Below are 12,508 nucleotides of genomic sequence, written 5' to 3'. Positions count from 1 at the left end.
TGTGTGCCTACTGTACATTATTTAACTTATTTTTTTTCTGTAAAGTTCCATTTATTATTTTCAATTGGTCTGTGCACATATTCTAAAATGCACAATTTATCTCCATTTTGAAGTCATGACATTCTAGAGTCCTATTAATATACAAATTACAGTTCTTCCCATATTTCTAATGCATAGACATAAATGACCAGCAGATAACCTCCCTCCATCCCCCGCCCCAGCTGTGCAATATGTATCCTATTAGATGAAAGACCTAAGAAACGTCCTGCTTCTGTGACAGTCTCACACCAGTCAAGAAAATAAACATTCTGAAAATGTTATATTTATGCAAAATTAGCCTAATAACTTAATAATAAGTAGCTGTAAACTGAAAGACACTTTAATATATCATTTTAATGTTAAATGTATGTTGTTGCTAGTAGTGTACAGTCTGTGCTATCATCAGTTTTCCTGTATTTAGTACAGATAATTGTGTAACACTTTTTATGTTGCATAACTATAACTGTCTTTACACATGCAATTAAACACAAAACTAGCTGTTAAAAAGTATAAGACACTACCAAATACATTGGCAATGTAGTATGTGTTGCTCTAACCCCACGGGGTACCATGTTCATTATATAGTCTTACAAAATTTCATAAAAATGTGACTTTCTATAGAATAACAAAAAGCTTTACAGCTCTAGTACAATAGTTTCTGCCACATGGCAGACATATTGACACCATTCCTGAATCAGTAATCAAAGCCAAAAAGAACAAAACGAAAATTAAACCTATTAAAAGTTGGCAAGAGAACCCCTCATCTCCCTAGGTTGTTATTCACAATTTTTCCCAACAGCATATTTCAGATTCTGAAACATGTATGTGTGTGTGTGTGTGTGTGGCAAGGGGAAGGAAAAAAATCAATAGTTTGAGTCAGTCTAATAAACTGATTTACTGCAGGATACAGTTGGGTCTGACTGGTTTTTATGCAATATGTCAGTGTGCTGGATTGTTTCAAATTCAAACAGAGAGAGAGAGAGGGGAGACCAATATGGAGTTTTTCCAAATTGTGTTAGCCAGGAGTAAAGAGGTGGTCAATTAGAATATTTAATCAGTCCACAATCAATGGTTTCCCATGGGAGAGGAGGCAGAACATTTGCATTCACTTATTTTAATCAGTCACGTTCCTCTTATGTCGCTCTAAAGAAAAAAAAAGAGGTCTTTATGCCACTTTTTCTAGAACGTGAAGGAATGGTAAAAATACTGTTCTCTGGAGCTGGAGGACCTGCCAGTTTGAATTAAGTCTTGGTCATCAATTACTTACAAAGGCTAATCTAGTTTTTAAAAAGAATGTTTTATGATTTATTAGGGTCCTGAAGAGTTCATGGATTAGCTATATCTATAAGAATGACGTATTTGTGGCCCTCACGGTGTGGGAGGTATAGCAACTCACAAAAATATAGTAGAATAGAAGTGTTAGAAAATCCTTTTGTCAGCAGTGTAAATACATGTGGCTCTAATTTGAAATGGTGTGCTATCTTAAGCACAACCCACTGCATACTCAAAATACCCTATGTTTACCTTGTAGGTGCTGAAACTATCCTATATCCAGCCTTCAGAAAATACTACCTGACTTACAGGGCACTGGTTTTATGTCTTGGCAGCACTCTATATTTTATCTCTGTAGTAGCAGTAGTGTTTTTCTAAGTCAAAAAAGACAAAAACAATAACAACTGAGAAAATGCTAAGTCAGATACTCCAGGAGTGCCTGCCGTTCAGGGTGGTGGTTAAGGTTACGAGTGTTTTTTTCTTTTTTTCTCGTGAGTTCAGATTGCATTGTGTGAGAGAAAATAAAATGGGAATATGTGGGAATAGATAAGTGGTAGGAGATTAGTAAAGCCTGCAGCCTAGCCAATTGGTACCAGTACAGAAAAGCATGTTGTGAAAAAGATGAGAGATCACATTCTTAAGGTGTGCAGCATATATTTTGAACCTGTATGAAACAAAGCATGCATTTCATGGGAGCTTCCTTAATTTGTTAATATATTGCTAGTACAGTATATTGACGATTTAATTTAAATCTGGGATTGTTTTGTGTTTTGTTTACTGTCCCTATCGGTCCTTGCCTTTGGAGGTCTGGAGAGCCCCACTCATGCTCTGAGAGCTGATGCAGACCCTAGCGCCCAGTCAGCCTCAGCTACATACATCACCCTGGCTGAGGAACACCCATATGACCGCCACCTGGAGATTATCCTTCACCTGAGTGGTGAGACCACTGGGGGACACTAACACTGAGGCACCAGAGTGGGGTTAGAGGGAGGCAAAAGCAAGTCAGCAGTAAGAGGTGTACTGTGTTCAGTTTGTATAGCATATACAGTACAGTGCACTTTGATGTGCTGGGAGTGGTTTATGGTTGAATCTAAAAACTATTTATTAGATTATCATTACTGTGTAATTCTGTGCAAATTTGTCTTCTTACAGTGCAACCAGGCAGCAAAAGTGTGTGTTTTTACTCAGCATTGGCAGTGATAGTTGAGATCAGTGCAGTTTTGAATTGGTATATTGGCATAGGTTGTTAAATATTTGTGTATGCTGGTACTTTTAAAACTATTAATTGTCTGAGAGCTTGATAGTTTGATAGCTTGAAAAATACAGTAGATTTTAATGCATCAAACACATAAGACATCTCTGTGATAATGTTTGTAATATTAGGTTCCACAGACATCTCTTGGACATAAGGGTATTGAAATCTTCACCCTGATAGGCAAATCAATTTCATTTTAAAAATTCTGTTGAAACTGTTTAAAAAGTTCAGCATTTGAACACTGTATATTCATTTGTACAATTATAATATTCATGAAATTGTAATAGTTGCATTTGAGTTCACAACCATAAGAGAACACCAGTGTTCTGCTGGTGATAAAAGGGGCTTATGAACAATGGCTCTTTCCTAATAACCTCCACACAGTGGAAGTGTTGTCTCTCATGGCTTGGTGTTGCCTCTCAGAGCCCCACACCCCCCACGTTCTCCTGGAGAAGGGGCGACTGACCTTTGAGGAGTACGAGCACCAAATCTGCTCCCGCCGCGATTTCGTTCGCTGTGCCAGGAAAGAGGCAGATCCGGAGAAGAAGGTGAGATAGCCCTATTTCACATACAGTACATGACTTACCACTGTACAGTACACACTGTAACATTATTGATGTACTGTATGGTACAACTCCAGATTATCTTCAAGAATTCTTGCATGAATATAGTCTGTTAGTTTGAGATCTACTGTTTCAGATATTCTCACTCAGGTGAAGACCAGACCCCACACAATGAATGAGAAACTTACTGTGTGCAACACCATGACTTTGGAACTCATTAGCCAAATCCTTTAGAGACTTTGTAAATGTCTGCATTTTTAAAACTTGTTTAATGGTCTGTTTTTATACAAAGGCTTTGTGGTTTGTTTGTGTTTTGTGTTATACAGTATGTGTGCTACTGTACAGCACCTTGAGTCAAAAGCTCTTAGAATTACTGTGTTTTAGGATATCCGATAAAGTAAAGCAGCATAAACACCCAGTATGTGCAGCCCATTTCGAGTTACAAGACTATACCTCTTAAAAGTTATAAAAGATGGTACCCTTAGAAAAAAGAGACAAAATAAAACTTTTCCCATTGGTGACACAATTCAGAATTTGGAAGCTATTTTTTTGACAGAGCTCTTGTACTTTGTTGTAGCTGGAATTCGTGAGAAAACGTTTCCACAAAGACATCCTCTCCAACCCCGTCCTGATGCTCAACTTCTGCCCAGATCTCCTGAGTGTCCCATATGACCTCCACCGGGCTACACGGGAGGTGCTGTTCATCATCGACCGTAGCGGCAGTATGAGTGGGGCCAACATCGACAGAATCAAGGTGCCTGCTCAGAATCCAAAGACACTCAAGCACTTACAATATACAGCTTTGTTTTAGCAGTATGGATCTTCTTTGGAAGAAATCAGTAAAAAATTAATGCCAGCATTTATTGATCTTATGAAGTGATTCATGAGGTTCTGGATTCATTAGAAGCTGTATTAAAATGACCAGTCTTCTTGTTAAGGTTCTTAAATACTATGTCCTCTTCCCTGCAGGAAGCTATGATAGTGGCTATTAAGAGTCTTCCTCCAGGGACCCTGTTGAATATTGTGGGCTTTGGTTCCACCATCCAAACTCTTTTCTCTACCAGCAAGATCTGCAATGATGTGAGTGCCTCTGGGGGCAGGTTTGCATATGCAGTTTCATAAAGAAGATTTAAAAATGGTCTTTTATAACTTTGTGAGCACTGGCTAGTTAAACTATCTCATGGAAAATAGATTCTTTTTTTTCTCAAAGGTATGTAATAGTAGGACCAGTGCAATAGCTGATAGTTCATGAAACTAACTGTCCTTTGTCCTGGTGTCTTCCATATGTTGTAATATTAAATCTTAAATCTCTTCAGCACTGTGCAACAGAGTTTAGCTTGTCTCCACTATCTCAAGGAGAAGAAAGCTGCAGTGGCCTTAGTGCCCCTCGAGTGCAATCTCTTTTGGATCTGAAAATAAATCAATTAGGTGAATAATAAAATTGGACAGATGAGAAATTTAAGGCCACTAAGGAATAAGTGGCGTGGACACAGGATTCTTTCATGATTGTTCCTGATTAAAACAGTAGCTGTTATTTCTGAGAAAATTTCCTTGTGTGCTTTACTGTCGATAAGGATCAATGTTATCTCTTTTAATGTCCGGGTCACAATAGTGGGTTGCCTTGACTGCAAAGTATCAGGTTTACTTAGAACATTACAGAAGCACAGTACCCGTTTAAAAATATCAGAGCATATGGTGACCCAACCTGCATTTACAACCAGCTGTATGTATGAGCTTTGAGTTTCATGACTACAGCTTAATTAAATCGATTGTCTACACAGCTGGGTGGAATTAAATTACTGTATGCAACAAAGATGTATTGAGGTTTTTAGTTTACTCTGCTGCATGTGTTGCTTATCATGCAGCACAGTGGCATGTTGGACAGCACTGCTCACAGGCCCTGGGTTTGATCCTGTGATGTGCCTTCTGGGTGACATCATTCCCTGTGTCTGTGGGACTGTCCTCTGAGCTCTGATGTCCTCACACCTCCCCAAGACATGCTGACTGGGTTAATTGGCATGTCTAAATTGTGCCTCTGATGGACATCCCACCCAAGGGTGCTTACCCCACCCAAGTTATTATTGTTGTTTTCAAAGCTGAATAGTTTAGTTTATCTATTACATCTTTAACAGCCCTGTGAAGGTGAGGTAAACTAATTGTGTTTTTTGCGTATTGTCTGCTAGATCCATTAAAGTTTTCCAATCCATTGTTTTTTTAAAGCAGGTGTACAATTACTCAATGGAGCTAAACACAAATTAACTTCCATATGCCCAGGATATTTAATTATGCATCAACTGGAGTTACATTTCTCCAATAAATATGAACACACCTAGTGTAAAATACCTGCTGGAGCTTTTGTGTAGATATGTAATGGGATGATTTACTGAATAGAATTTGTACAATTCTGAATATTTTTACATTTCATAGAATGATACAGTATGTGTGATCCACATAGGGTTTTCCATGTGCCTGACCGCTATTGACATGTGCTGCACACTTCACAGGACACTCTCTCCCAGGCATGTGAGTATGTACAGAAGATGAGAGCCAGCATGGGGGGGACCAATATTTTCGGGGCCCTGTCCTGGGTTTTCCGGCAGCCAGTCCACAAGGAATACCCTCGCCAGCTCTTCATCCTCACTGATGGCTCGGTCAGCAGCGTGGGCAAAGTCATTGAGCTGGTGAGGAGGCACGCCAGCACTGCCAGGTAAACACTCCTGTTTTCTGTGCCTCTGCTGCACAGTGTGTATGTGTAATGTGCAATCTGCATTGACAGGCAAGTCACATACTGTATGAAGGTCTTCCCTGTGTCCCCGGAAAATGTACTTCATAAGGTAAGGTGAGATTAGTCACATTTGGATGCAAGGTGTCTCCTACTGTAAATCCTGTTTGGTTTTAAACTGCATTAACAATGCACCCTGATAGAGCTCACTTAAAATGAAATGTAGCACAAAAAGGTGGTCTGACGCACCCAAACTCGTAGCTTTCCCCAGTCCTCAATCTAGCCTGTAGCCAGACTGGGACAGTAATTAGTATGTGTTTGAAATATGCAGGCAAGGAAGGAGAGAGAGAGGGAGGTGACTGGCGACACCATAACTGCAGGTCATATATTGCAATCACGCTAAGTGCTCCATGCCAAAGCCAACTCTAAACCTCTCTCCACTCTACTGCTCCCCAGGGCAGAACAGCAAACTGATCAGACTAATTTCATTTGTCCTACATCTGTATTCAACAGTGCAGACAGGTACTGTACCTTAACCATTCGATTGCCAGTCCCAATCAAATTTCTACGGGATTTTTGTCCAATTATTTTGAGTGATTTCTTGTGATATTATTGTACCTTTATTTTTTATGTAATTTGCCTGAAATGTGTTTCATATAATGGAATTTTTAATTCTACAGGGAGCAGATAATGAATCTTAATCTTTCTTATGGTACAGTCTTATGGTAGTTACCCCTAGTCACATTTTAAAGATGTTTAAAAGATGTTTTAAAAGGGAGCAGATGCCTCCACCTATGAATTCTCTCAAACACCACCACCATCAAATGAGACAGTTCAGAGCTGCCAGTCACACCTCACTTGTATGTTGGGTAGTGGGAAGAAAGTGGAGCACCCACTAAAAACCCAGATGAACATGTGAAGAACATGGAGAGTCCACACCAGCGGTTCCCAACCCTGGTCCTGGAAGAACACTGTTTCTTCTGATTTTTGGCCCAGCTGAGTTCTTCATCACAAGATAATTGATTTTGGCTTTCTATTTGAAGCATGTTTGTAAATTTTCTTTCAGCTCTTAAGAGGTCAAATGGGATATGCGATTGGTATCAACCCTGTAGCAATTTTCCTCCTGCCCTCATTCAGGTGTGTTGCAGAAGGAGAACACGAATTGTGGAAGTGTCAAATACTGTCATTCTCACCTGTGTCTGTTCCTCATCCATTGATTAACTAGTAAGAGCTCTTTCGTCAGCAGTAACAGCAGGAGGAGAGGCTGTGTGAAGGTCTGCATGCTGAAGTAATGAAAGAAAACTACCCTAGAAGAAGGGTATTTTGACACGCAGAACTAGAATAAATAAAGAAATATGTTTATGTCTAAACAGGCAAGCACAGACACAGTGTTTCTCCAGGACCAGGGTTGGGAATATGTAGCTGCACTAAGATGGAATCGGTACCAGGAGCTATGAGGCAGTAGTTCTGTGTCACCAATGGGCATAAAGTCATAGTTCAGATCAGCTTCCATTCCTGCTAAACTTAACTCTACTTGTACTATTGTATGTTCAGGTGGTTTAAAAATACAGTTTTATGACTTAAACGTTTTTTACAACCAATTCACTTTACTGGTTACAGGTGCTTTGGTTTGGGGTTGGGCCCTCTAGCGTGTAGACGACTCCTCCATGGCATCGCCAAGGCGACAGGCGGCAGTACAGAGTTCTTGAGTGAAGAGGAGAGGCTGCAGCCCAAGGTGAGCACTAGAGCAAGCAATAGGATGGCCGGCACCTGAAGTGGACTGGGAAGAATCCATGTGCAGAGCAGCGAGGGAAAGTTATCACTCTATGTATTATGCTTCCAGGATATTGGGGTCTCGATTGGGGTAAAGTGGGGTCTCGTTGTCTGCTAATTTACATACTTGCGATTCGGTCTGGCTGATGGGGTCTTGGATGAAAGAAGAGCGGTGCAGGATGAAACCGATTCTAAGGCTGTTAACCACAGCTTTCAAATTAGAAGCGCAACAGACTAGGATTGAGAGATGAATCTACAGTAGCTAGGAAGTGAGCTACTCCCTGCCCCCTGCTCCTAGCCCAGCACCTGCATCTTAAGGTGGTCTTGTTTTTATACTGTAACAAAGACTCTGGTTCTGTGTCTGTTGCTTGGGGAATGACAGCCTGAAGACAACTTGACGGTTCTATTGCATCACTGCGGTGTGGGGTGATAGTCATAGAGGCAGAGAGAGAAAGTGCGAGCCTGATGTAGAAGAGGATTCATGTGATTTTAATGGATAACTATAGGTTTGTGATTACTGTTGTTTCTTTTACTGTAGTTGAGCAATTTTATTCAAATTGATTTAAAGCCAATGCATTAGTACTTTAATTATCATATAAGGGAGGGTTACTTGCGTTGTTTAACTATACGTACTACGTACAATATTGTAGCGTATTATGCAATGGTATAGGGGTAGACTTGGCTATACTACAGTATATGATTCGCTGCACCGCAGCCTTGCAAATGTGGAGACCCAGCTGTAAATTAATTTTGGATTTTAATTAAATGTTCTTAGTGTCATTTTGGTAGTTTTGCCAACTTTCGAGAGGGTGGCTGGAGCACAGGTAATAAGTTGTTTTAGCCTCATAATATAAAATTAGGTAAAAAGCAAAAATGAGAGAAGCAGAAAAGAACCCAATATGTTACCTCCCGTGTTGCTAGCTGGTAAAGAACTCCTCTGGTAGTGATTGATGGCAACCTGACTGTTCAGTGCTACATTGATCAAGTCCTGAGACCCACTTACACTAACTGCCCTACATCCTGAGATGACACAATTCCAGCAGGACAACATACGTTTCTTGGTGATTTTTCACTTCAGTTTTTCATCATTTTTATTTCTACTGTAGTTAGTTCAGCAAATAGGCCAAATACATGACTGAAGAGTCTGAATTTTCTCTGAAATTCCATAGATAATAGTTCTACATTTGTTATTGTAATGGTTATTTTTCTTTCTCATTCTAAAATCATTCCTTTTGATTTTAATTTCAGGATTTTTAGCTTCCATTGAGTCTAGGAGAACAGATCCCTGTAGAATTGCCAAACCATTTCTAGTACAAAAACACCTCTCATGATTTCCTTCCTTTGCTTCATCTCAGCTGATGAAGTCCCTGAAGAAGGCCTTTGAACCTGCAATTACCGACATTCGAATTGACTGGTATGTGCCAGATAACATGGAGGCACTTCTCTCGCCCAATGAAATTGCCCCGCTCTATCCTGGTGACTGCTTGATTGGCTACTGCACTCTGTATGACGTATCTTCCTTTCGAAGCAGGAAGGCTGGGGTAAGTTTAGAGGGACTTTCCATCCTAAAGCACAGTTACACAACCTGTTGTGAATTAGATATTAGCACTTACCCAAGACAATCTTCCTGTTCCATAATTGAATGGATCTCTGTTCTTTGTCCCAGTTGAAGGGTCATGGAGCCAAGGGGCTATCTCGGGGGTCGGTCAGTTCTGTATTTGCTCAGTCTCAGGATGAGCTCTCCACTCCCTCCACTGCAGATATCCGGCGCCCCTCTCCGGGGCCCTCCGAGCGTTGTGACATTGAGGAGGCCCTCAGAGAGATCTCTCGAGAGATTTCTTCTGAATTTTCCTGTGCCAGGCCTACGGACACAGGCACAGGTCAATAGTTATGTTGATTTTTTTGTATACATATTTTCTCTTGCTCTCAGGGCACTTGTTTCACACTTTTTATTCATTAACCTGTTTAGGTTTTTATGACAAACCTTACATTTAAAAGAGCAACAGTTAAGTTACAGTGTAAAGCATAAAGCTTAAAGTCCCGTATCGAAAGCTCATACTTACTGACAGTCGAAACTGAAAACTTGACACAAGGTTGTGTACTGCAGGAGGGGAGATGGAGTCATCGAGCGATGTCCGGAAGAGGATCCTGCAGGCCTCATACATTCAGGAACAGTATGTACTAACGCGATGCTCCGTCAGCAGTGAGAGAGGCCTGCCTCATGGCTCCTCGAGCAGTGAATCTCCAGGTGCCCGTGACCTCGTCTTGGAAACAGGCTCTCTGCCCCAAGGTCTGGAAAAGGTGTCACAGCCAGAGCGGAAGAGCCTGTCACGGTGGGAGTCCCCTTGGAAACAGGCCCCCGCACCACCACGCAATGAATCCTCGAATGGAAAGGTGAGAAAAGCCTTGTGGGTCCGTGGCATTTTTACTGAGCGCCACGTCTTCAGTGTTAACCTCTGGCCCACCCTGCGTTGCAGGCGGGGGCAGTGCCCAACTCGGAGGAGTCTCGCTGGAGGCAGAGGACGCTGGCACGCTCGGCCATGTCGGGCCGCAGCTTCTCCTCTCCACAGGGCGAGCTGGACATGCACCGGCTGCGGCGGGCGCTGGAGAAGGTGTCATTCGACCAGACACTTGGCGGGAGGCTGGAGGAGAGCGACGGGGAGACGCAGCCTACGCCCCGGGGAGCTCTCTCCCGCAGGAGTCTCACCGACTCCAGTGAGCATGGTGCAGCTTCCTGTAGACCTGTAGAGCTGCCATTGTGTGGGCAATGTGATAGCAGTTCATGCTAGAACTGTTTCCTGGTAAAAGAAATTAATAAATTATAAAGCAACACTTAGTAACAGTGTCAGAGTTCATTTAACAACACATCCACACAGCAACAGGGCTGTAGAACAGTGAGCAAAGACCATGTGAATAGTATTGTAGGATGCCTGAGGAACACGATAAATGGTGGTTTGTAGAGGAGCAGGCTCTGTAAAGATTGTCTGAACTGCTAATTCTAACAGTGATCCTGAATGTGAGACTATGAATGATCTTTCTTCTCTTCCCCTGGCTTCAGACAGCCTCCTGTTCCCTGCCTCCCCGCTGGACTGGGACTCCTTTACAGATCCTGAGTATCTCTTCACTGCGGCTCCTGCTGAGGAAACCCCTCCTCCTCTGACCCAGTGCCGTTCCATCATTCAAGGCCTTTTGGCTGGCAAGCCAGTGTCTTGGGAAGTGAAGGTCAACCTGGAGCTGTTGCTGGTTCCACAGGGGCCTGGCAGCAGAACGGATGGCTGGGAGGAGATGATGCATCAGCTGACTGCTCGTTCTGTCATCCGGGACTTTGAGAACATGGCTGAGAGAGAGTCAGACATTGAGCACGGTGAGAAAGAAGCACCCTACAGGGTGGATACTATATGTCAGTCTTCATGTTAGACGTGCACCAGGTGTAATAAAGCAATCTACTGGTCCTTGAGTAGGATACTCATTGAGCTATGAGTGCCATTGAAAAGCAAAATTCTGACTATTTCAGATTAGTTAACAAAATTTTAACAATTTTTGATACCCAACCAATTTGGAAATGTCAGCTATTTCGTTATATCCAAAATCAGAGATTCGTGAAATAAGCAGAGAGGATTGAGGGAAGGCAGCCATGCTCCTCTGACCTCTGACCTCTCCACCCAAGTGAACCATTCATCCTTTGACTCTGTGTAACCCCTTCGCTCCAATACCCGGCAAGCAAATTAGCGTGGAAGAAGGAAGCAGTGTTATCTCTCACTGATGTCACAGCAGGCGTCTGAGAAGTTGCATGTGATGCTGTTTTCTGTACAACCAAAAGAGTTCTGGTGGACCAGCCTCAGAGACAACAACAATCTGCTGCACCACCATCTGGGGAATCCAAGTTACAGCTGACTTGTGACATGACCCACAATTGAACCCAAGACATATTGAGTGTAGATTTCTTCTACACTAAAGCAAACACCTTTACTGTTTGAGCAACAGCAAACAGCAAACTCAACAGCAAATTCATTTTGAAATACGAATTAGCTTGTGATATCATACAGATATTATGAAACAGCATTTCATCAATGAATTCCAATACTTAAGGGATTTTTTTCCTTATCACTGAAGTTATATCCTTGTGGGTGCCTATTAATTATTACAAGCTTGGTCATTCATCAGCTCAGCACGCTGTGATCCATTTGATTGCAGGCAAATGTTTTCCATTTGTTTCCCCACAAACCTCTTTCCTGAATTCAGATCTTTTCCTTCTAGGAACCCACTCATTGGGTGTTGCTGATGATTTGGATTTAGAGGGTTTTTTTTTTCAAAGTTGCGGATGTAAAGAACATGTATTATACATTTACTCTTGACAATCTTTCTTTGTGGTTATCAGATGAAATGTGGCTTAACTGTTGGCAAACTGAATATTGTTACTCTAAGTTCGGTCACCATAGGTTTTTGTATCCTAAATGTCTTGTTTTTTGTGAACAGGGCCAGCTAAGAGATATCGTACGAAAGCCATTCAAACAAGCAAGGGTTGTAACACCATCAGCATGTACACAGCCTTCACAGTTGTTGACGCCAGCACTAACGAGGGCTTGGTAGGCTCTTTGGAAGTGCGAAATGCAGGTACAGTACTTCACTAATCCTTTGACATGGTCAACAGAACATTATAACCTAAGTGCACTTAGAAATGAAGATGAGATTGTGCTCTATTTTGGTGTGTGAAGGGAAAAATGGACTGCCTTCCCTTTGAGACGTATCTTTTTTTCTGAGCATCTTTTAAGTGTGAATGCCTGTGTGTGTGCCCTGCATTGGACTGGCGTCCCGTCCACAGTGTGTCACACCTCGCACCCACTGCTTTCTGGAATAGGCTCCCCCTTGAGCCTGAATTGGATG

General features: G+C 41.9%; 1 protein-coding gene across 5 annotated transcripts in view; it reads left to right on the top strand.

The window, feature by feature from the left end:
* The window catches only part of vwa5b2 (von Willebrand factor A domain containing 5B2), a 30,408-nt gene that overhangs the window by 11,705 nt on the left and 6,195 nt on the right, over nt 1-12,508 (top strand). For 4 of the 5 annotated variants that reach the window (XM_088616057.1, XM_088616043.1, XM_088616052.1 and 1 more), the window contains 12 exons: nt 2,117-2,248; nt 2,990-3,114; nt 3,707-3,883; nt 4,099-4,209; nt 5,634-5,836; nt 7,472-7,586; nt 8,980-9,165; nt 9,291-9,504; nt 9,732-10,018; nt 10,102-10,339; nt 10,683-10,988; nt 12,101-12,238. In XM_088616057.1, the coding sequence (XP_088472183.1) occupies nt 2,117-2,248; nt 2,990-3,114; nt 3,707-3,883; nt 4,099-4,209; nt 5,634-5,836; nt 7,472-7,586; nt 8,980-9,165; nt 9,291-9,504; nt 9,732-10,018; nt 10,102-10,339; nt 10,683-10,988; nt 12,101-12,238 (2,232 nt within the window). Of the gene's footprint in view, nt 1-2,116; nt 2,249-2,989; nt 3,115-3,706; nt 3,884-4,098; nt 4,210-5,633; nt 5,837-7,471; nt 7,587-8,979; nt 9,166-9,290; nt 9,512-9,731; nt 10,019-10,101; nt 10,340-10,682; nt 10,989-12,100; nt 12,239-12,508 lie in introns of all 5 variants that reach the window. The other variant, XM_088616077.1, reaches the window with a different exon arrangement.

Source organism: Lepisosteus platostomus, chromosome 2, assembly GCF_059453375.1.
Source record: "Lepisosteus platostomus isolate fLepPlt1 chromosome 2, fLepPlt1.hap1, whole genome shotgun sequence".
NCBI classification, from domain to species: domain Eukaryota; kingdom Metazoa; phylum Chordata; class Actinopteri; order Semionotiformes; family Lepisosteidae; genus Lepisosteus; species Lepisosteus platostomus.
The sequence above is the reverse complement of the archived record's forward strand: the minus strand, read 5'-3'. Positions and strand labels throughout refer to the sequence as shown.